This window comes from Phasianus colchicus, chromosome Z (assembly GCF_987193195.1).
Source record: "Phasianus colchicus chromosome Z, bPhaCol1.hap1.1, whole genome shotgun sequence".
Classification (NCBI taxonomy): domain Eukaryota; kingdom Metazoa; phylum Chordata; class Aves; order Galliformes; family Phasianidae; genus Phasianus; species Phasianus colchicus.
Genome location: NC_143476.1, coordinates 16,791,066 through 16,816,217, shown reverse-complemented (window position 1 = coordinate 16,816,217; position 25,152 = coordinate 16,791,066). Strand labels below are relative to the sequence as shown.

Below are 25,152 nucleotides of genomic sequence, written 5' to 3'. Positions count from 1 at the left end.
AGCACCGCTGATCCCCTCTCAGTCTTCACCCGGCTAAACGGTGCCAGGTCACTCAGCTCCAGGCCCCGCGGCCCTCAGGCAGAAAGGGGGCCGGCCGCGTACCACGCGGATCGCACAACAGCGACGCCGTCACGCCGCCTTGCGACCCCGCCGCCTCAACGTTGCTCCTCCAGTGCGACAGGGGGCGCCAGCGCTGCTCTGCTCTCCCAGGAAAGCGCGGCCCCGCCGGAAGAGGGGTGCCATCGGGACCGCCTCTTCCCGGATCGCACGGCCCTCGCTCGGCTCCGGTGGGGTGGGGCTGGCCGTTAGCTGTCGGAAGTGGCGGCTGGGAGCGGGTCGGCCCGCTGCCCGTGACGGCCCGCCATGCACCCGCGGCGCCCCGAGGGCTTCGACGGCCTGGGCTACCGCGGGGGCGGCCGGGAGGAGCCGGGCCCGGCCGTCAGGCCCTTCGGCGGCGCCGCGGAGATGGGTCACTGGGTGACCACCCCGCCCGACATCCCCGGCAGCCGCAACCTGCACTGGGGGGAGAAGACTCCGCCGTACGGGGCCGGGACGCCGCTCGGGGCAGCCGGTCTCAACGAGGAGCCCGGCCTCGGGGCGGGCGGGCCCGGCGCCGGTAAGGATGGGCCCGGCTCGGCAGCGCGGCCCGCTCCCCTGCCGCCCGTCGTTGGCGGGCGAGGGCGGGCGGTGCGCGGGTGCGCTGCGCTGACCTCCGGGGTCCGGGGCTGCCGAGCTCGTGGCCGCGGCTCCGTGTAGGACTGAGGGTGCCCGAGCGCTACGTGCGAGTCATGGCTAAGCGGCGCGCGGTCGGCCCCCCTGTGCCCGTGTAAATGATACCTTGCGGGCGTGCTCCGCCTCCTGTGAGGGTAGGAGGTGGCTTGGAGTGTTTTGTTGCTTAGTGGTAGCGTTGCAGACCGTCTTCCGGTCGTTGTGTTGTTTTGCTGAGTGCACGAGGGTGGTTGCACCGACTGTGGGGGGGACAGCGGCTGTCATGCATGGTGGTGAAGGAGCGGGAGAACTGACGGCCTTTTCCATCTACTGGTATGCGAGAGTAGAGACCTTTATGAGCACAGTATCGTTTTATACCAGGTTGAGGTGAACCGAAAGAAACTTTCTAAACCTAAGCTGCTTTAATTAAAAGATGATCTGTAGTAGTTTATATGCACTTAAGCATCAAAGCTTTGTGAACAGCTGGTTTAGTTAAAGCTTCGTTTGTTAATGGGTGAATCTTTTTTTTTCAACCTGCAGTACTCTGGATTTTTAGGGTTGTCTGTGAACAACCCCACTGATGAAAGTGCAGTGTACCGCACTGCTTCTTCATAGATATTCTGAATGTACCTTTTCCTGTCCTATCTACTCCCAGTCATTATGTTGATTCTATGTGTTAAAGAACTGATAAGGATTTGCTGTATCATTGAGTCCAGTCTCTGCAAGTAGAAAGTGGCTTATTGTTCCTCGTAGGAGAGCTGCTGTGTCTCTGTGAAGCTTCACTGGGACTATCTGTGGTTGCAGTCTGCATTCACCCAGTAGTTTGGACATTAATTTTCAGTTGCGTTTGTAGTTCTTAAATCTCTTCTTAAAAATAGTAGTTCCCAAGTGTAAATATGTGGTAACAAACAACAGGTAATTGAACCCACTATTCTATTTGCAGCTTTAATGTTTTTTAGTAACTACTTTTTTAGCAGAGAAGTTGAGTTAGAAAACTGATTTGGAAACTCTTGATATTTTTTTATTACCTTTTCCAAAGTTTCCCTTTTTACTGTTCTTGGTTTTAAAGTTAATTCTGCCATAAACAGCTAATTTTATACTTCAGAATTGTTGTAGACTTGTCATGAATGAAGTTAGCCTTTTTATATATTAAAAGGTTCAATTTTATGAACTTCTTGTTCACTTTATCTCCGGTAGTTGTTTTAAATCTTGTTTCTGAAAGTGTGCACAAATTCAAATGCAGTCCAAAGTACATATATTCTTGGGTGAATCATTTTTTATATCTTCCCTTGCTGAATTGCCAAAAATGTTGTGGTTTAGTGGCTGTATCTTTTTGTACAGCATAAAATAATATGGAGCTGTTTGTTCCTTTTTGGTTGTGGTTTTCTTGTTTGTTTGTTTGTTTTCAAATGGCATTGGCATTTCTTCCCTCTGTATATAATCTCCTCTCTATATAATCTATTTTTATTTCTTTCAGAGCAGTTGAACAGGTTTGCAGGCTTTGGTATTGGCCTTGCAAGGTGAGAATTCTGTATTGCTTTCAAGCAGTTGTGATATAGTAAAGCTATATTTGTTTTATGATCCTCACGTATATTACCTGTGTTATTTTTATGCCTATAGACTTATATAGTTGAAGTGCTTTTATGAACCTGCTATTTAAAATCCATTTAGGTTTCTGTTACTTAGTTTTTCTTAGAATTACTCCAGGAGCAGTGAATTTGAAACTTCTTCAAATCTGAGAATAGCACAGACATTTATTTTCATCCTTCTATTAACGTATTTATGTAACATGAATGTTTCCTAAGAATATGCAAATACATTCACCATCGGTGTTTTTGAATCAGTAACGTTAACCTGACTAGTTGGTCTAATTTTATGATTTTGGTAATACTAACTACTGATAATATTTGTGAAAGTAGTGGATTTAAAGTGTTTAATACTGTTTTCAGAACCCAAAATTGTCTAGTCTAGGTATTGTGATAAACTGGGTGTTTTTTTTTTTAGAATTCCTGCTCAGTCACACTCAGCTGATGAGTTTTTTCTTGGTCACTGTACCAATGGATCTTGTGAAAGGGTGGGAGGTGGTTTTCTTGTCTCAAAAAAAAGTAATGAATAAAAAAAAGACTTATTCCTTGTGGAATGTGAGATTTGCTTTACCTGCCTGTGAAACTTCTAAAAGTGCTTCTCTCTTCAGAAAATTGGAGTACGTATGTTAGTTGCCCAGTTAGCTCAGCATAGGAAACTGCATCTTAAGTTTTTTGGGCAGCTGAGGTTCTTTTGACTTCTGCTAAAAGTGAAACAAACACTTGCAACTTGATCTGTTTCTTCCCCTACTATTGTCACTTTTGATGCCTTTCAGAACTACTTTTAACTGATTTGAGGTGGTTAAAGTGAAAGCAAATCAGGGAAAGAGCTGGATGACTTTTTGCTGTTTTGGTGAGGCAGGTTGATTTCACCTTGGAGGTGACTCTGCAGGAGCCAGTTAGTCACCTAGAAGTAGTACCAGCAATGGACCAGAGAGGGGAGGGATAAAGAAGAGGAAATAGGAGTGACCATTTCTGGCGAGTAATGAGTTGCTTAAATTAGGTCATCTCATCTCATGAAATTACCTGTCTCCCTTTTTCCACTGTTTCCCTTGCAATGATTCAGCTTGCTCACTGCTCAGCCTTGTTATTAATGTTGAGGTGGGAGGAAACTGCCAAACATGTTAAGAGTTGTTTAATTTCTTTTCAACCTGATGAAGCTAATGAATTCAGATGAGAACAGCAAAGTGTGGGGCCATATGTCAGGATGATATTCATTTCCTTCAGCGGAGTAGAGGTGTTAGCATGTTTCAGTAGTCCTTTGGAACCATGTATTTCAAGTTAAGCGTGATGAAGTTTTTTACATATTCAGTACCAGGGCTTCTAGAACTTTAAGGTGGGCTTGTGGTTTCGAGGAAGAGCTGATGAATGTTGTACCATTGCTGAGACCAGTTCTTCCAGCTTCTGCATTTGCACTACATCAAGTGCTTGTCAGACACCCTGTGATGTGATTCATATCAGAAATCCTGTAAAAAACACCCACAAAAAAAGGGTTACTTTCTGTCAAGTTAGCTGAGTTGGCTATGAGAAAGGCTGAATAGGTAGCAACTGGAGTGTGAGGAAAGCTTTGCCTTACTGGTAGAAGCAAAATATGAATTAGCTCAATATCTTATGAAACTTCAGACTTAGTTTTTTAGGGTTTTTTGTTTGTTTGTTTTGTTTGTTTGTTTGCTTGTTTTTTGCCAATTAATACTTGCTTATCCAGAGTAATATCCCTCCTGTTAAAAATCAGCTCCAAATGGTCAAGTAAGTTGGTGGTCACAGATGTTACCTAAAATGCTCAGGCAGAGTCTGGAGGTCTTGATTTTCTCATCCTTATACTGGATTTGAACCACGTGCAGGCAACTGTTCTTATCACTTGGATATTTTCAGATGACAAGTTTCCTATGTGACTTTGGCCAGAAATTTTATGTTAGAATTCAGAGATTTTTCCTATCATAGTTTGATTTCAGTACTGTTTCTCAGGCGAGGAAGAGGAATGCTGTTTTGGGGGAGTGTGTTTTTCTAATGAAAAAACGTGTGACTGAAATTCAAAAGTAGCTGTTGATGACAGTCCTCTACCCTTTCTAAATAAGGTCATGATTAATCCTGTGATAAGCGGAATGAATATAAAACTGGAAAGTAACCCCTCCAATATCCTACCTCTGACTTGTTTCCTTATGGAAAGGGAGGGGTTTAAGAATTTTGGTGCATTGCTTTGCCTTTATAAAGAAATATTTATATACAAGGGCTGCTCCAAAAATAATGCCTCCTATTTTGTTATCTTGGCCTGGAACACCAGAGGCAGATGTTGGTGGTATGGCAGTGGAAGATGAACCTTCCTACCAGTATGCCATTATGTTTTGTTCTTGTGTGTCAGATTGCAGCAGAGATCTGAGATGATGGTAACTGACATAGTAACACACTTTTGCTTCGTTCACACATTTGAATTCCACTGCGTGGAAAAAAATTGCACTCATTGACATTCATGGACACTTGCTGAATGTTTAGTCCAGACTATAGATATGAGTACAGTGAGTGGTTTATTTTAGCAGTGGTAACAATTATGTGAAAGACAAGGCATGTTCTGGACCACAATACACAGCTTTCACACCATAAAATGAAGAGCATATCAGTTTGCTCATCTGCTAATGATGGTGACTATACTGAAAAATAGAACTTTGTAGCTGGGTATCTGCTCTGTCAAATAATGTTACTGGGCTTTATGCATCTGTAGTTTTCGTGGAAGTAAATAGGTTACTTTTGGACCAACTTACGTACGTATAAACTATGTACATTTTCATTCTGAATGTATGTGTTGGGTGGTTTTATACTGGTTCGTTTCTAGTACTGGGATGCTAGAAGGTAGCCCTTCAAAATGCCTTATTCATTTGCAAGGTAACAAGTATTTTTTTCAAATACTGATCTAATACTGTTAACTAAGCCTTTTCTCATAAATTTACAGCTGCTTCCAGTGCTTTAAATATACTTCTCTTTTTTTAAAGTCTATTTACAGAAAATGTATTGGCTCATCCTTGCATTGTTCTGCGTCGTCAATGTCAGGTATATCTTTTCTATTATCTCTTCAGTCAGATCTTTTCTGTGCTGTGATATTGTTCTTGTCATATTCTGTAGCGTATAAGGAAATTTCACAATTCTTAAGTAGTATACGTTGTTATACTACATGTTCTATTTCTTGTGTGCATTTTTCCTGTTCTAAAATTTAACTTGAGCATTCTTTTTTGTTTGGATAATGGAAAGTAATTTACGGCAATTGAGATCCTCAACATTTCTGAAACTTTCAAACCCAGATTACTAACAGGATGTTTTGTTTCAAGCATTTTTTTTCTTTGTTGTTTACATTTGTACTTCTTTTTTGTTTACATTTGCACCATACACACACTTAAAAGTTTTGCTTGTTTCTTTGAATTTCACTGAGAATATATTAATATATTGGTCACTTTAGATGACCATTACAGAGATGATACCTATTTTGGAAGTGCTTTTTTCTTCAGAGTTGTAACTTCTATGTGTTTATAAAACTGCAGTCATTTATATTTTTAACAGGTTAATTATCATGCTCGGAATTATCATCTCACTCCGTTTACTATCGTCAATATTATGTACAGCATCAATAAGACACAGGTCAGTATTTGGAGTCAGGTTGCATCAGAGTAATGAATGTTACTACAGCACATTTGTATACTGGCATCTTCATTTATGCAGCTGATGGTAAAACATATGGCCATCGTTAGGCGGTGTTTATGGTCACAGAAACGTTTCAAAAAGTAATGATTTTTCTGATGAAGTGATTATTTAGTGGGGAAGGCTTGTGTATTTTAGAAAGTAAGAAGCCCTCGAAACTATTTTTTTTTCAATTAGGATAGTTAAAAAAAAAAAAAAGCTTTATGTGTATAATGAGATTGAGTGTTAAGTAACTACATCTGAAGACTGTATTGTATGAATTGCCAGTTCTGCATAGTCTTATGGGAGGAGGAGGAGGAGAATGGAAATCCTCATACTCAAATCAGAGAGCAGTTAAAATGGATATATCTTAACATCCTGAGCGTATTTTGTCCAATGAAAATGGCATTACATGTATGACACAGAGGCCTCTAAGGTTGTATGATGCAAGGTTCTTTTGAGTTGAAAAGTCGTCTGGTTTGATGATCTTGAAGTTTAATGGTAGAATTGTGGCCCTATGCAGCTTGGGTTTGCTTAGATTTTATGCAAAGAGTAAAACAGTGAAAATATTTCATGTTGCTTCAATATAACTGCATATTTCAAAACATAGGGTCCAAGAGCTCTTTGGAAAGGAATGGGCAGCACTTTCATTGTTCAGGGCATAACCCTGGGAACAGAAGGCATCGTCAGTGAATTCACACCTTTACCAAGGTATTGCGTGAATTTTTATTTCTTCTAACAAAATGTTGACTTTCAAGTGTTAGAAATTTAAAATTTTTTGAGAAATTTGAGTTCAGTCAGACGTTGAGTATATGACTTCAGCACAGTGAGGTTATCTTGGCAAAGATCACCATGTAATTAAATAGTAAGAAGCCATGCATGTATTTTTGCCTATTGGTCAACTACATAAATAACATAGCAAATTGGTTTGGAGTCACCAACCCTGGAGGTATTCAAGAAACATTTAGAGATTGTGTTGAGGAACATTGTTTAGTGAGAACTGCTGGTGATAGGCAGACAGTTGGACTGGATGATCTTATAGGACTTTTCCAACCTTGACGATTCTAAGATTCTATAATCAAAAGTTAGTAAAAGATACTTAATAGTCACAGAGCACACACTAAAGCTGGTGAAGTGATAAAGATGTTTCTTGGATAATATGTTAAGGAAGTAGAAGCATGTTCTGTATTTAATACTGTTTAAGTCTGAATTGACCTAAGGGCTTGAGAATTGTCATTGCATTGAGAAAGCTGAATGTTCCATTTTTTACGTACATACAGAAACCTAGTATTTAAAGGACATAGTTTTAGTTTGGAAAAAAGATCTGGCAAGAATGATTGTCGCGTATGTGTGTTACCCCATGCAGTTTTTTACTGGACACTTCGGTAGTAGTGTGCATCGTTGAGCCATTGCAGTGACATTGAGGTTACTGCTTTTAGCAACAGTGCCACCATAAGTGGAGTTAAATAATTTTTTTAAAGAATAAAGGATGCAGTGAAATGTCTTCAATTCTGTATTGCAGCATTCCCCCATTATAGGAAAGGGCTTGGAAATGCATGTTAACATTTATGTGGCAAGTTTTATGTTGTTCTGTATGAGACAAACTCATTCTGTGTTTCACAGAATCATTGAAGTTGGAAAAGACCTCTGAGGTCATCAGGTCCAACTGGATGAGAACTGAAGCTGAACATTACAGCTTAGTTTTTAAAATTTGACTATTTCTGACATTTCAGGTAGAAACTTCATTACATTGTAGGTATTTACCAAATTATGTCTGTTGAATGTCATATTGAGCTAGTGTGAGATTTTAGTCAAGCAGACTGTACTTACTATTGTCTTGAACTTACTATTCATATCTTGAAATGTGTAACTAGAAAGTTCTAACTTAAGCTGACTTAAAAAATGTATATATCCCTTAATATACAGCACATGAGTTTTATTTTAATGAGCTATGTTAGAGACCAGTCTTGTCAGACTGTAGAACACCAGGTCAGTTTTTAGGAAAGAAACAGATGGACAAAAATAACGTCAAGAAATGGAAAGAATGTAACTTGTTCAAAGTACAATAAAGAATGTATTTTGGTAAAGAAAGGCTGATATGCTAAAATTTCTATGACTTTCTGAAAATGACTTTCAGAGACTTATTTATAAGTAAAAGTTTTTCTAAGCTACTACTAGGCCCGAATAACTTTTAAAAGGTTAACTACAATGTATTAACTACACATGTGACAGAAGGATTTCCTATAGAGGAGAGATGCATCTCTAGACTAAAAGCAGAATGCCAGTATGAAAACAGGAAGTTGATACCAATGAAATAAATGCTTGAGAGTAACTGTTTTTATATATAGTACAGTAAATCCTGCTTTACTTTTTAGAGAGCTTTCACATAAATGGAACCTCAAACAGATAGGTGGACACCTTCTACTCAAAGGGTAAATATGGCATTTGTTGTTATTATTTAGGCATCAATAATAAAGCTAGTAATTGTATAGCAGTATAATCTGCAAGTATTGTTTCTTGATAGGATGCTTATGGTAATTCTCAAATTCTGATTTATTTTTTTAACAATGTTGATTGTGTATGTCAGTTTCAGAAATTTTCTCTTTCTAGGTCCCCGTCTCTTTATGGAGACAGAATAATTTAAAATATTGGTTTCTTCTTTCATTAGACTTTAATATCTGAGACTTGAATTGGTCTATCAGGGGGGAGTAGAATTTCAGAGAAGTTCTGAATATCTTGACTTTTTAATGTGTGTTTCAATGTTTGAGTTACTGTTTTGCCTTATGCATGATTTGGTAGATAACTGTATCTGCTTTCATGTGCATATGTGACTAAAATTGTAATGTTATCATGACTACAATTGTCATTTGGTTGATTTCTACAGGTTAACACATGTGATAGCAATGCCTTTTTATTCTGCAAGCCTGATTGAAACCGTACAGGTAATTTACATAAATCATTTTGGAAGGTACTATTATTTTCTTTATAAATTAGATTACTTAGAGAAGTGAATCTTTGGATTTGCATTCAGATTTGTTGCAGTAGTTATATTGGTTTTGCTTGAGGCTGTATGTTTTATTAATGCAGGAAAAAAGTATTTATTATGATGGTTATTTTGGCTGTGCTGTCTTAAGTGGAAATCTAGTGTGATAAAGCACACTTAGACACAATGTTCTAACAGTCTGTATTATGAAAGAGCAAATTACATCTATGCAATCTAGAAGACATATTCTAAACAAGTCTTTTCCGTATAAAGGTTTTTAAAAGGCCTGCTAGGCATGTTACTGGTATGACCCCTGACCCCTTCACTATAATGATTACAAAGCTTTTCTAGGAATTCAGCTTTGTTTGGTCAAAATACCAAGGAGTGCTTTTCCTTTAAAATTTTTATCTAGTTCTTCTTCAGTCATCAAAACAAATTTCAGGAAAGTCTGAATATGTTGCTTAGGATACTTGTTCTGTAAGAGTACAGAGTAAACCATAACACTTATATTTCAGTGAGTTGTTGCATTCCTTTCTTCAGAAACAGTCAAAGCTTAACAACTACAGGATAATTCTTTTGGATATTTCCATGGAATTAGTTGCTTTTACCATGAAAGTATCTTTTTGCTGCTGATGGCACTCTTAACAGTAACGTGAGCTCTTGTGAAAGTGATGCAGATTAGTCATTCATGTCACTCAATCATCAAAGTTATCTCTTTCTTTCAGGCAAGTTCGTAAATACTATTAAGATAGATTTAGACCCAACTGTTTAAACCTATAGTTCAGCTCTTGCTGGGTGTCACTGAAATAGGATGTTTTCTGTGGAGAAAAGGCAAAAAAAAAGGTTGATTTTTCTATCTACTTAGTTTGAGAATGTATTTACATACTGAAAGGCTACTCTTAGGTTTCCCTGAAGCCTTCTCCAGGCTGAACAGCTCCAGCTCTCTCAGCTTGTCCTTGTAGTGAGGTGTTCCATCTCTTAGATCATTTTTGTGGCCCTTCTCTGGACACACTTCAACTGGTCCACATCTCTTGTTTTGAGGGCTGCACATTTGGGTGCAGTACTCCAGGTGAGGTCTCACCAGTGCAAACTAAAGTGGAAGGATCCATGTCCCTTGACCTCCTGGCCACACTTTCTTTCCTTGCAGCCCAGGTATCCTGGCTTTCTGGGTTGCGAGGGCACTTGGCTAGCTCACGTTCAGCTTGCCACAAAGAAGTCCCCCAAAGTCTTTTTTGGCAGGGCTGTGCTCACTCCTTCCAGTGAGGATCGTTGTGAACCACGAACAAGATGTTGCACTTAGTAGACAAAAAGTGAGTAACAGTGTCATCCAGGCACTTGATAGATACAGAGATTTTGTTACTAGGAAGCATTGCTCTGAACTTGTGGAGATGGGATGAGAAAAGACAAGGCACAGGCAGAACTGAATTTGGCAAAGGATGTTAAAAACAAGAAAGGGGTTCTATGGGTCAGAAGAAGTAGAAGACATAGTAGCTTCTCTGATAAATGGGAAAAGAGCACTAGCAAGAACTGATATGGACAAAGCGGAGGTACTCCACAATTCTTTGCATCAGTCTCCACAGACAGACAGGCTTCGCATGCCTCTCACATCCTTGAATGTGTAGGCAGGGAGAGCAAAATTCCTCCCACTTTAAGAGAATCATAGAATTGCTCAAGTTGGAAAAGACCTTAAAGATCATCAACTCCAACCACAACCTAACCATACTACCCTAACTCTAACAACCCTCCGCTGAGCATGTCGCTGAGCAACACATCCAAATGGTTTTTAAACACATCCAGGGATGGTGACTCAAACACCTCCCTGGGAAGAAGAGGAAACAAAAGATGATCTGATGAGATTGAGTGAGTACAGATCTATGAGGCCCAATAACATTCATCACAGGTTTCTGAAGGATCTGCCTGGTGTAGTTGCTGAGCCACTTTCTATCCTATCTGAAAAATCATGGCTGTCAAATTCCCCAGTGTCTGGAAAAAGGGAAACTCGCTCCCATTTATAAGGGAGAAAGGAAGTCTCAGGAAGCTCTAGGATGAGTAGCCTCACATCTGTGGCTGGAAAGATCATAGAACAGCTCCTCCTGGAAGCTGTGTTAAGACATGAGACAAGGAGGTGATTTGAGGTAGCCAGCATGGCTCTGGATAGAAGAACTGCCTGGTCTGACAGGAATTGGGGAAAGGACATTGGTTTTAAACAGATAAGGGAGGTTTAGATTATGTGGTAAGGGGGAATTCTTTACTTGGGGAGAGGTGAAGCTCTGTCCTCTGAGATGTTCAAAGCCAGGTTGTTTGCAACACTTAGTGGCCTGATCTAGCAGGTGGCAGCCCTGCTCATGATCATGATGTTCGAACTCAGTGGTCTTTAAGGTTCCTTCCAGACCAAGCCATTCTGTGATGATTCTATGCTTATTAAGTGGGCAAAAACAAGCAAAAGGCCCAAACAGTATTTCCTACAATCTTTTAAACAAGTGATCATCTATGTAAAACTTTGTATGTGAAAGTAATCCTACTGAGATCTGACAGAATTTTAGGCTCAGTTCAACTGTGATTAAGTATTTTCCTGAATAGATGTATCTGTGTTGTATTAAATGTATTATCCAGTTCTTGGAAACATAATAATTAATTTTCTAATTAGAAATGCAAAAGAGTTAGTGAGGCATTTGTGGCATTTGTCACTTACTTATGCAGTATCCGTTACTACAGGGGACAACTTGTAGCGATTTTACATTATTCATGTGGTGAAAGAGGACAATTACAAATTACAAGATATGAAGATTAAAGACTGTTGGATTTCTTTTACCTAAAGTTTTATGTTAACTTTGAATCCTACCGTTAACAGTTAGAAACACTTCATTGAAATAGCTTTAAGAGTTAGGCTGTAGTTGCTAGAGCTTTTGTCTCTTACATTTCAAGCCAGTAGGTGGCATGTTTTGACAAATTTAAGCACAGTTGGAAGTGATAATAGCAACATGAAGGAGAAGAGATCTTCGGAGTTTATAATGTATTACTTATTCTTAAAGACTGGATCAAAAAAATATTTTGAAGTATTCAAATTAGTTTCTCTTTTTGGCAGACCCAAACTAATATTTCCTGTGATAGGCTAAAAGTTGTATTTCTTTGCTAATAACACACATAACTGTAATGTAAATCAAATCACTTAAAAAAAAAAAAAAATTACTTGAATCTATTAAGTATAAAGAATTTGAAATATCAGGATAGCTGCTTAGACATAATGGCATGCAAATATGTATTTATCTTAAGATAAAATTCAGCAGAGGTAGGTGTCAATGTGGTACTGAAATGGCACAAGTCTTAACTAATCCATTGTGCTTGTAGAGTGAAATCATTCGAGATAATCCTGGCATTCTGGACTGTGTGAAAGAAGGAATCGGCAGAGTTGTAGGCATGGGAGTACCCCACAGCAAGCGCCTCCTTCCTCTAATGGTCTTGATTTTTCCAACTGCTCTACATGGAGTTCTTCACTACGTCATCAGTTCCGTCGTCCAGAAGCTTGTTTTGCTTTTTCTGAAAAGAGAGAATTCCCACAGCCTTCCAACAGAGAGCTCCACTTCTGTGCAGAGCATGCTGGATGCATATTTTCCAGAACTTATTGCTAGCTTTGCTGCTAGCCTTTGTGCTGATGTCATGCTTTACCCACTGGAAACAGTTTTACACCGCCTTCATATTCAAGGGACGCGCACGATAATTGACAATACAGACCTTGGCTATGAAGTGCTTCCGATCAATACTCAATATGAGGGAGTGAGAGACTGCATTAATACTATAAAACGTGAAGAAGGAATGCTAGGTTTTTACAAGGGATTTGGAGCTGTTGTAGTACAGTATACCTTGCATGTGGCTGTTTTACAGCTCACCAAAATCATTTACTCAACACTGCTTCAAAATGTTTCTTAATCTGTTCAGGTGTGGATTTAGCACTGATACAGTTGTACCATATTGTTAAAAATTAAGTCAAAAATGAAATTGAAAGAATCTACTCTGTGGATTCTCTGAGAATTTAAAAAAAAATGCAAACTTCTAAATATAATTCAAAAGTACAATTTAAATTGAAAATGATAAACAAATTAAATATAATATGCAGTCATGCACAAGGGGATCAGAATTCAGATATGGCTGGAATGATTTACTTACCAGTTAGCTGAACTAAGAAACAGATATGAGTTTATAATCTCCGCTGTAGAAACATCACACCTGATAATTTGGACTGCTAGGCAGCTTAAAGAATTTTTTTTCGTAAGTTGTAAGAACTTTGAAGTGAGAGATGACTTTACTGGTCTTTTTAAAGTGTTTTCAGCTTCACTTTTAATGGACCCTGATTGAATAAAATAGAACTGTAAAAGTAACTTAAATAGACACAAATCACTGAAATTACAGGTATGTAGACATTTTATTTTGCTGCAGTGTAGCAGAAGAGGAATCTTTTGCTTCATACAAAAATAACAAAAACTTCTTTGGGGATAAAATTTCACAGAATGTAATATGTAGCTGTCTTATAGTTTGTTCACAAAGCTTACAGTAACTAAGCGTGTGAATAAAGCAAATTAGAAACCAGTGTGTGCATGTGTAAGAGCCATTCTTAGTCAACTTTCCACTCGTAACTTCAGTTAAGTTTCATTCTGCTACTTCATCTAACAATTGAATAAGCTTGCAAATGTATTAAGTGTCAATGTTCAAAATACACTGAAAGCATAAGAGATTAACTGGCTATATTTTTAGAGTTCCTTTTGTTAGATTGGAGGAATATATACAAAATTACCTGCTTAAAGTTTAGCACTGATGTCCTTTGCTTAAGATATCTGCTGGATTAGATATTTTTGTGAAGGAGGACAAAGTCTGTTCATATGCAAGTAACTACTGAAATGTAACATTTTTCCCTCTTCCCCCAGTAAATCAAGGCTGTTGGTCTGGAAATTAGTTTTTATCATCCAAAATAAATTACTCCTTTGTTTCATCAATAAATATGATGAAGATCTGGTGAGGGCAGGGTAATGGCGGGATGGTTTTGGCAAATACAGCAAGCATATGGAGAGTCACTTCTAAATTACATGAAAGGTTAAAGGTTATTAACCTTCTTCACACTTTATTGTGGCAAGTCTTTGAATGCTGTAAATTGATGTTCATTTAATCTTTAAGCATTGTGTAGTGTTTATTGTTATGGAAATATTGAAGTGTTGCTATTCATAAGCTCTGACTTGAAATCAGTTGCAAGTCTGCATTATTAAAGGAACTTTCATGTCTTTTAAATACATAAGTGCTGAAGTGGAAAGTGTAGTGAAGTTGGGAACTGGTTTCATTTTGAAATATTGTTAATTGGAAATCTAGTGTATAGAATGGAAGCAATCAAATAAAATGAGAATTCACTAAATATTTTGAAGTAATTCACTGGAGAGGCAGACAAAGAAATACTGGTTTGTATGTTATATTTTGTCGTATATACTGTCTAGTGGCTGTTTCAGATTGCTCAAATTTCCGAAGTGCAATTATATGTTGAATTAAAACTACATGCTAGAGCATAGGTAAAACACTCTAATCTTTTTTGTTGTTGTTGTTGTTGTTGTTGTTGTTGTTGTTTTTTAAGTTTCTGTGAATATGAAGAGTGAACCATATCAGAGAATCATTTAGTTTGGAAAGGCAGGTCATCTGGTCCAGGTTCCTGCCCTGCAACTAAGAGCAAGAGCAAGTTGGAGACCAACACTGCAGATCAGTCTATGGCATTGGACAAGAATGTTTTTCTAGGAACAGAAAGGCATTTTGTCGTATAAAGACATGCCCTCCATTTTGTGTGTTCTTGCAGAGGAAAGATAGGACTGAGAACTCATGGTATATTATGCTAGAACATTAACTTATATCAAAGTATCAAACATGCTCTCATTGCCAAGAGTTTACAGTTCTACTTCACTTGCCAGAAAAGGGTGTAGTATTAAGGAGGATGTGAAGGTGCTGTCAACTTTCTGCGACTGTTCTGTAGTGGCAGAGCAGTTTGCTTTAGGCTGTTAATTTTGGTCCTCTTCCCATCAATTACAATTAATATATTTTGATTCTTAATGTGCATGTGCTTTACCTTCCACAAAAACTAATTATTTGCTTTATCTGAAGTCAAATTCTTACCTATGCAAAAATGTGAATGATCTTTTTAACCTTTTTATTATATGTTGTAAATATTTCCATTTTCATTTTATCTTAAATCCAGGTTTAAGAGAACAGGTACATAATTGTTTATCCCAAATGTGTAAGCAGTAAGTAGCTTTAGCATAGGGTGTTACTGAAAACTATAAAATATTGTTATAGCAAGTGAGTTCAGGTTTTTGGAATATGAAAAGACAGTGCATTCTCTTCCTACTGATACAAACTCAACTACTTTCTTATATGTTGTTTTTTTCATTTTTTTAAGTGTTGATTTCAAGACAGTAAATATTTCTGAAGTATGACTCAATGTAGTGTTCTCACTCAGAGGAGAATTATTTGGCTTCTTACCAACATATACATTGTAAAGAGCAAGCTTTGATGTGAAGTAGCTGATGATAGATAAGGCAGGAAACTTTCAGAGGTTACACCACCTGGAAACTATCACAATTATCTGCCTGTTGTTTCATAAGACTGCGTTTCAAATCAGACGTATCTTTTTGCTCTGTTAGAGATTTCAGGTCTTACTGTAGAATGGTTTGGGTTGGAGTGGACCTTTAAGATAATCTAGTTCCAAACCCCCTGCTAGGCGTGCAATATTGATACAAGTGTTGCAAGTCATGGTGAAGTGCTGTAGTCTTCAGCAAGATTCCTTCCTTTTATCAGATCTACTTCGTTGCACAAGTTGATTCAGCTCTGGGTCCAATTTATTATACTTGAGATGTGGGGTGTATTTTACTGATGTATGCAGAACTTAAGACTATCGAATTATATACTTCTTTCAGCTCTTGTGGATCTAGCATCAACTTAATATAAGAACAAGACAAGCATTTGAGCTATTGCACTTACTGCTGCTTGTTCCATCTGAGCTGGTTCTTAGGCTGTCACAGTCTTATTCACAGTCTTTCAGCTACTACATGATGACATAAATCAGGCTTGTCTTTACGTTAATATGCAATTTCTTGGTTGCTATATTTATATTTCTTGGTTGATTTTTGTTGGTATAATAAGGAGCTAGCAGTGGTCCAAATATTTACCTTTTGAAGAGATCTAAGGAGGAGAGCTCACATAACAATTTTGTGAGCTAAATGGTTTTTGATGGAAGTCTGGAGAGCAGCATATAATGGCAGCATTCCCTCTCCTGCATGGGAAAAGGTGGTGATTACAAACTGAGTAAACCATTTCTCTGGATTATTTTAAAAGATAAAATGCAAACCTGTAGCAGGGGCAGAAGAATGTAAGATATCTGTTTAATAAAAAACTGATGTCATCTGTTTTAAAAGCAAATCTAGTTTTAAAGAGGTGGGTAGAGCTCTGTATTTTCAGACAGTCTTTACATCATCAAAAACCAGTTGACTTTTTATACTGGTCTCCGCAGTTTGGCAAAATTGTAGGGTGGAGAAGAAATGCTGAAAATTATATGTAGAAATTGTCCAGAAGTGCTGATTTAAGGCAGTAGAAAAATGGTTGCAGTTTCACCAAATTAGTGAAACCAAAGTACAACTGTCCATTGTCTATACATCTCTTAAGTGTTAAGTTAGAATCACAAAGCATTTAGGTCTAACGTGCCTTATTTTCCCTGGTGAAAAGCAGCTGCTTCAACTTCTTCAATACAAAACATATCTGCATCTTCTTTTCTAACCAAGACAACCTTTAAGAGAATGTAAAAAAAATACAACAATATGCATGTTTAATACGGCAGTTATGTTTTTTTTTTTTTAATTCAGATTCTTAATTGGCTGTGTTATACTTACTGCCTCTGGCAATTTGATCTGGGTGAAATGTTGTATTGATTTCTTCTCCTTGGAAGAGAAGCATAGAGAGTATGACCTGGCCTGCTAACGTAATAACATTAAAAAGGGTTGTTCAGCTGTTATCTCAAGTTCAAAGTCTTGCTCCTATTTCAGTCTTAAATTTCTCACTATAGTAAGTCCTGGTCAAAAGGACATGTTGGGGAGGTATTTACAATTTTCTCTCATCTTCGCTCAAACAATTCTTGTAGACAGTGGTTCTTAAAATTTATGTTCCTGAGTGTTCTTGATTCTAGGGTCCATCCAGAAAAGAAAAGCAGTAGAGTATAATTCACTGAAGATATCTGGATCTTGAATTTACATATGCAGTATATGAGGTTTCAAGCAGGTAGTGTCCTATATTCAACTACATGCCTCAGGGATACGTTCCAGAAGAACCCATATGCACAGTTGCTTTGGTTGTTGGCTCTTCGCTCATACTAGCTCAGTTCAGTGCTATTCAAAGTTTGTGTGATACCTTCAATGTCCATTCAGACTGCAGATGTATTTTATGGTCCATACAGGCAAGGTAATTCAGTCTAAACCTATGAAAAAATACAAACACAGGCAGGACTTTTGAAGAGCCTTACCCATGGTGTATCTTCATGTATGCAAAATGAAGTGGAGAAAAAAAATGGCATTGAGAGAGGATTCTAGAGCTGAGTATGTGCTTACCAATGTGAGCACCTTGGCAAGGATGTATGTGTCAGTTTAATGCTATATTAGAGGAAAGAAGTATTTACTTCATAGGAACAATTCTCTTAAAAAAGAGTTTATGTTCTTTTCTAAGGTTGCTCTTATCATTTTCTGTCTGTTTTCTATATACCATTTCTGTGCCTCTCTACTTAACAGCTCATCTTCTGTCTATCTCAGTTCATGCCTACCTCTGTCTCCATCTTGTCTTTTCTTTCTCTTTGGTTTTGTATCTGCATTGTCTATCTGTACTGTTTATGTCTAGTCAGTGATATCTCTCCTCCAAATATTACCTCTTCTTTGTGCTTTCTTTGTTCTAAAATGCCTTGCCTGTATTGCACAAGCAAATACCTGAAGGCCACTCCAGGTACTCAAACACATTTATCACATTGTCCATTGCATGTCATAGAGTAGGTGCCAAAAACTACCAACAGAATATGCAAACTGCACTTTGCAGTGAGAAAGTAATTTATATTTGACACTGGTGAATTCATGGGGTGAGGAATCTTCTCAAAACACATCAGATGGACGAGCTTGAAAGTCACGCAGTTGAGCAAGTCTGAAATATGCTCTGTTGGTAGCTCTTGTTATATTTTCTAGAGGTGTAAATATATAGGGATTATAACAAATTATATACAAATACAGTAACTGTGTAGGGGTAGGTGTGCAAGTGGTTAGACTTCGTTTCCCATTCTTTGTAGTTCATGAAGCAGCTATCTGAACGATGCCCAGCTTTATATGTACAGTGTTTCTAAGTGACGGTTCTTAGTTTCACAGCTGAAGCTAAAGAAGCATTCATTAATAAAGGAATTAGTACTGGGCTGTAGCTGGTATGGGTTTGTGTCTAGGACTATAAAGATTTGATGTTGGTATGGGAATACTTCCTATGCCTTTAGTGGGAAAGATAAATGTTCTCATCTGCCAGAAGTGGCTACACTTGTATTTTATTCTTAAAATCAACAGAAAAGTGAGAATGAGAAGTTACTTTTTGTGTGACTGCAACTTCCAACAACAAGCATGTGGTAGAAAGGGATTAGAATGCTATAATTTTTTTTTTTCTCTAGTTTCTTTTTCAGGTCTTTATGACTTGCATGTGAGTACATCCTTTGACTTTGTACTTAGTTGAGAGCCTCTTGGCTTACTGCAGCTTGCTGGGTGGTCGTAGGTGTTCTTGGCTTTGCTGGACAGTGTTTTCTGTCTTCTGTGTATTTTTTTTCTCTTTTTCCTGCTGGAGTTCTGGCAGAGCACCTTAACAGCTGGATACTCTTCAAGTACCGGAAGTACTATCTGATGATTAACAGAGCACTTTGTCCAGGCTAAGCCACTGCTGGAGAATTACAAGGATGTTTACAGTAATGTAATCGCATTAGGTTATTAGGCTAAGCAGAGCAATGTTGTAATGCTGCTATACTGCTATTTTTTTGGCAGTTCTATTTCTGTCTAATCCTTAAATGAGTGGTTGTAATAAGGTTTGAAAGTGATTCAACCCTCGTGGCAGACTTGTCACATAGCTAGTAGCAGATTACCAATGCTAAAATTGAGCAATATGAAATATGTAGTTCTCACAAAAATCTGACAATGTAACAGGACAATTCTTCATTGTGAAAAAGAATGTCGTGTTGTTCAATTACCTCCAAGCTCTTCATTGTTGCATTAATGTGAAGGTTTCTGAGGAAGAACCGTGGGTAAGTATCTGTCATGAAAATCTTGAAATAATATTTTTATTTTCTAATCCTACAAGCCTTTATGTTTTATCACAAAATATTTAAACTCTCAGATGAATATCTCTCAACACTCTTTTAGACTTAGGGAAAACAGTAACTTTCAGAAAACTGATGAGTGTGTGTCAATACCAACACATTCTCAGCTTCCCTTGGTGGCTCTTCTGATGATTATTTGTGTCCACTGATAAGTTCTTCCAATCACTAGGTTTTTGTTGCAGCAAAGATCACAGGATTTTTGACATCCTCAAAACCAAGCATTGTTGTGAGCATAATATGTTTAACTGAAAGCTGTCTCTCTGTTTGTAGAGCAGGACACACGGGAGAAAAGGTTCCTGTCTCTTTCCTGTCTCTGAAGGGAACAAAATAAGGCATAGGCTAGGAAGATTAATTAGTTTAATATGATGGGCGGAAAATGACTTTGCCTCCAAAGAGAGCTTGTTTGATGCTAGGCAGTAACTTTACTTAGGCAACTTTGGTTCAATTCTGCACATCCAGTGTTCTTGTGAGGCCCCATCTGAAGTACTGCGTCCACGTCTGGAGCCCTCAATACAAGAAAGACAGAGCTGTTGAAGAGGGTCCAGAGGAGAGCCACAAAGATGATCAGGAGGCTGAGTACCTCCCCTGTGAAGACAGGCTGAGGGAGCTGGGCTTGTTCAGCCTGGAGAAAAGAAGGCTGCGGGGTGACCTCATTGCAGCCTTTCAGTACCTAAACAGAGCCTAAAACAAGAGGGGAGTCAACTCTTTGAAAGGGGAGATAACAGCAGGACAAGGGGAAATGGTTTGAACTTGAGGGAGGGAAGATTTAGGTTTGATGTTAGAGAAGTTCTTTGCTATATAAGTGATGAGGTGCTGGAACAGACTGCCCAGAGAGGATGAGGATGCCCTGGAAGTGTTCAAGACCAGATTGGATGGGGCCCTGGGCAGCCTGATCTAGCATTAGATGAGGAGGTTGATGGCCCTGCATGTGGCAGGGGGGTTGGAGATTCATGATCCTTGAGGTCCCTTCCAATCCTGGCAATTCTGTGATTCTGTGACTTGAAGACTGGTGGAGAGTTGCACCCCTCAAAAGCAGCAGTTTTGCTAAGAACAATGGATGAGAAAAATGCTGAAAAGCTGTCAGTTATGTGAACATGGGCACTGAATGAGGCAGAAGATTGTTGCAGTTCTGGAATTCATGTTAACAGGAGGGAAAGACAGCTTTAACTCCTGCCATTTTCTATATTTCAGTGTTCAGTTTCTGAATCTTAATATTTTTTGAATGCACAGCTCACAAAGGCTTGTACTTTGATTGTGCAGTCTATTGTGTTTTTTATTCTCCTGATCAGTTCTATCTAAATAACTCCATAGGCTCCTCTTCTTGAGTTGTGTGCTTGTATCTGCCTACTTCAAGAGCTCCCTTCAAGAGCTTCATTTAGGAACTCAGATTAAGTATGACACGTTTACTACAAACCTTTGCTGTAGTAATTGTTTGTGAATGAATCAGTAAGTCCATGTAACCAGAGAAAATGAGTATATATAACTATGTATAACAGGCATGCATTGTCAAAGCAGGAGAAAGTTGTATTACATCAACTAAAATAAGCACAGAGTATCCTGCTCATTAAAACAATCCAGTCAGTACTGAATGGTTTCAGTATTGAGCAATGCAGTTTAGTATTTGGTAATAGTGGCTAAGTTGCATCTCTTGCACTGATCAAAACCAATTTTAATAATATGCAGTGTACAAGCCAAAAGGAATAACTAAAGCTATGTTTTCATACCTGTGGTGCTTGCCTACCTATTCTCTGCTATTTTTCAGTGTTCTTTTTCTTTAAGTTGAGAAGTCTAAAACTCAGTCACATAGAAATAACACAGCACACATATGTTAGAAGAAAATAGATTTTATTTTCAAAATATAATAGAAAAATGCTAAGAATTCCTAAAGAAAGAAGCTTGACAATGTTTTTCTGAATATATTACAAATAGAAACTAAGGCACTTAAACATTTTGCTGTCTTAAATGCAGCTACCTGTAACTTCTTACAGCTTTCTACAAATACTAAAATGTGAGTTTTTGCCATTAAGAAAACATGTAAAATACTTAAAATGTGTCCATACTTGTACATTCCCAGGCTCAGTTCATCTACAGTCAAAATTCACATCAAAAAGTACTAGTCCAGATAATGTGCACATTACATGATCCCCAATTTAAACAACAACAGTTCCCTTTAATATATCAAATTCTAAATTTTGTCCCCATATTGACTCACTTTTGTAATACTGAATAAGTGGGGAAAATATGGCTTAGTCAGTCCTGTTCAGCTCACTACTGGTGTGGTTGTTTTTTTTTTTTTTTGGGGGGGGGGGGGGGGAAGGAGGGATTGAAAGGTGGGGAAGATTTATTTTAATTGGAATATTATAACTTGAATGAAATAAGGTTCAGCACTTAAAAACAGACTAGACATTTAAGGGTATATATATATGTCTTTTTTTAATATACACAATGGAATATTTTTTTAACAAATTTAACAAATTTGTTTAATAAATTATTCACAGATATTTTAAGTTCAAGATTAAGTATGATCTTTCATACGTAGGTAATTTACAAGAACTGTGGTGCAAGTAACAGTACTTTCTCTTACTGGCTTCTGTTGAAAGTCCCTGATTTGCTCACAATTTATTAATGTATGTATATCGTTTCCAATTCCTTTTGAGGGGTGGCTGGTGGCTTACAGGAAAATTAGCCATGTTCATGAAGATGACCATGTTAACTGCTAGCAGCAGTACAAAGAATAAGAGTCCTGGTTGCAGTCACCTCCAACAATGAGACAAATATTTCAATCATTTATAAAGTTTCACACAGTGAAACACATCAATAATTTTAATGGATTTTTAATAGATATTATGCATTTTAATGTGTTTTAGATGAACTGCAAAGGTAAAGTCAAGTCTTCAAACTGACTTTAGACCCCTATGTGGTTGTTGGTTCTTGCCTGCAACAGCTATTACTTCATTTCTATATTTCTTTGCCTCATTCTAGCCTGAAATGCTTCACAACTACTCTTCATTGTGTCAGTATTCTGTTTGCTGAAAACCAAAACTAACTGTGTACAAGGATTATCCCTCAGCTACCTCAAAAGGTTATTCAACTTATCCATCACAGGTACGAAGTGGTGTTTGTCCAACTGTGGGATCACATTCTACAACAGAAATATGTCCAAGGATCCTGAAACCTGACATGATTCTTGATTTTTTTTTTTTCAGTGTGAACATTAGATACTAGCTATTCAGTTTATGCACTGTTAACTATCATGACTGCTAGAAGATGTGATAATTGCATTTTTATCACAGACTGCTGTTCCTTCCCCAGACATGTACAGCTCACACACACGTGAAAGTAACAGCCTGCTAAAGCAGTTGGGAAAATTTCTTGTGTATTAGGCAAGTCTCAAACTGCATAGAGTCATTAAGGTGGGAAAAGACCTTGAGGATTTCTAGTCCAACCATCAACTCATCATCAGCATGCCAACTAACCATGTCCCACATGTTTTTTGAAGACTTCCAGGGACCTCTGTCTGAAGACCTCCACCACCTCCCTGGGCAGCCTGTCTCAATGTATTACCACACTTTCTAATTAGAGATTTTTCCTAATATCCAATCTGAACCTCCCCTGGCACAACTTGAGGCCATTATGTCTCTTGTCCTATCACTGTTACCTCAGAGAAATGAACCCCCACCTTGCTACAACATCCTTTCAGGAAACAGCAGAGAGCAACAAGGTCTCCCCTGAGCCTCCTCCAGACTAAACAATCCCAGTTCCCTCAGCCACTCCTCATAAGACTCGTGTTCTAAACTATTCAACAGCAGAAATGCTCGTCTCTGGACATGCTCCAGGGCCTCACTGCCTTTTTTTTTGTAGTGAAGGCCCAAAACTAAGCACAGTATTTAAGGTGCAGCCTCACCGTTGCTGAATAGAGATGGTCTTTCATCTCCATAGTCCAGCTGGCTGCACAATTTCTGATACAAGGATGCCAGGATGCCACTGCCTCCCTCTGGACACTTGGGCATATTGTTGGCTCGTGTTCAGGCTGGTGCCAAACAGCACCGTCAGATCCTTTTCCTCCATGCAGACAAATGCCATAGTCTTCATTCTTTAATTTGTACTCAACGTGTTCCAGGGGGAAAAAAAAAATCAATTGTTGCTTTTCTAATAATTACTAATTCTCAGATCCTACTCAGATTCTCAGATCCTAATTCACCACCAGAGTTTCCAGCAGATGTACAGAATTCAAGAAAGATGCTTAAGTCATTCTTACTCATCTTAAATCACACCACATGCTTTTCAGTTCAAAATGGTACAGGCTTGTTCTTAATGAGAACACTTCAGTTTCTAACGGTACATAATATTGAAAAGATTCATGGAATAACTCAGCTTCCTACAGGCATCTGCAGATTTTTTAATCAAATCCAACCAGTGTCAACACTGACACACCAAATCAAATTGCTCAGAACTCAGCTCAGCTGAGTCTTGAAAAGCACCAAGGACAGAGACTGAGCAGTCATTCTGGGTAACTTGTTCCAATGCTTGAACATCCTCACAAGGTTATCTTCCCTCTATAAAGCAAATTTCCCATTTGCTATGAAAGTCTTCTAATACAGATTTAATTATTTCAATAAAAACGGGGGGAGAATTTTAAAAGGTACAATGCTTATAATTCCTACTGTGGTTTCTACAACTTTCTATGCTGTAATCAAAGAATTGTTTCATAACAGAAGAACTGATTTGTTGGAATTGCTGACCTCAGAACATAAAAACCCTATGAAGATAGTAAATAAGTCATCATAACAAAACAGATGAGACCTACATTACAGTTTTTTGAGTCTGGAGAATTTCTGGAGATCAGACAAGATAGAAGCATTTGTTTTTTTTTGTTGTTGTTGGCAACTCATTCAACAAGAAAAAAAAAAAAAACATTTTTACAGAGTCATATTACAGTACTTCCAATTGAACAGTTTTGTAGGATAGCATGTTTACAAAAAGAGAATAAAAATACCTGAATATTTCAAGGCGTGTGGGCTGCTCCGAAACTAATGCCTCCTATTTTATTATGTTGGCCTACAACACCAGAGGTGGATGTTGGTGGTATGGTAGTAGATGCTGAACCTTCCCACCAACATTTCATTTGTTGCCGTGTGACAAATGGCAGCAGAGGGGCAGCCTGACAAAATGGTGTCTGACATGGGTGTGTCATTTAATTCCTCTACCCAAAAAAAAAAAAAAGAGAAGGCACCCACTGACATTCATAGACACTCGCTGAACATTTACAGAGACCAAACCATGAATGTGAGCACAGTGAGGCAGTGAGTGCTGAGTTTCAGCAGTGATAACAGTGACAGGAAAGAGCAGCCATTTCTGGACAGCCATGCACAGCTGTCTCATCACAAAATGAAGAGTGTCTCCATCAACTCTTCTGCACAAATTGGCAGATTACAAGATGACAAGCAGGGTACTGTGTACAGATCTGAATATCAGCTTCAATGGATTGGAAACAATAGTTGCAATGCTGCAATATCACAAAGTTTGTGCTGGGTGGGTCCCACAAATGCTCACATAGGAACAGAAAGAACACCATATGCAAGTTTGTCAGCACCTACTGATCAATATGAGACAGAAGATGACTTCATACCATTACCTGTAACAAGACGTTGTGTCACCACTATGAGCCACAGTTGAAATGGTAGTCAGTGGAGTGGTAATGTGAACTCCCCATTGATGAAGAAGTTCAAAAGCAGCCCTCAGTGGGTAAAGTGATATGCACTGTCTTTTGGGATAGGAAAGGGTTGATTCTTCTGGATTTCTTGGAACATGGACAA

The 25,152-nt window shown here is 38.4% G+C and overlaps 1 protein-coding gene across 1 annotated transcript; it reads left to right on the top strand.

The window, feature by feature from the left end:
* The first annotated feature begins 246 nt into the window (after window positions 1–246).
* Window positions 247–14,335, top strand: SLC25A46 (solute carrier family 25 member 46). Its single transcript, XM_031607032.2, has 8 exons — window positions 247–616; window positions 2,186–2,228; window positions 5,276–5,333; window positions 5,838–5,915; window positions 6,565–6,665; window positions 8,330–8,386; window positions 8,839–8,896; window positions 12,286–14,335. Exons 1-8 carry the CDS (start codon window positions 364–366, stop codon window positions 12,862–12,864), a joined length of 1,227 nt encoding a protein of 408 aa, XP_031462892.1. The 5' UTR covers window positions 247–363; the 3' UTR covers window positions 12,865–14,335.
* Window positions 14,336–25,152: the final 10,817 nt, after the last annotated feature.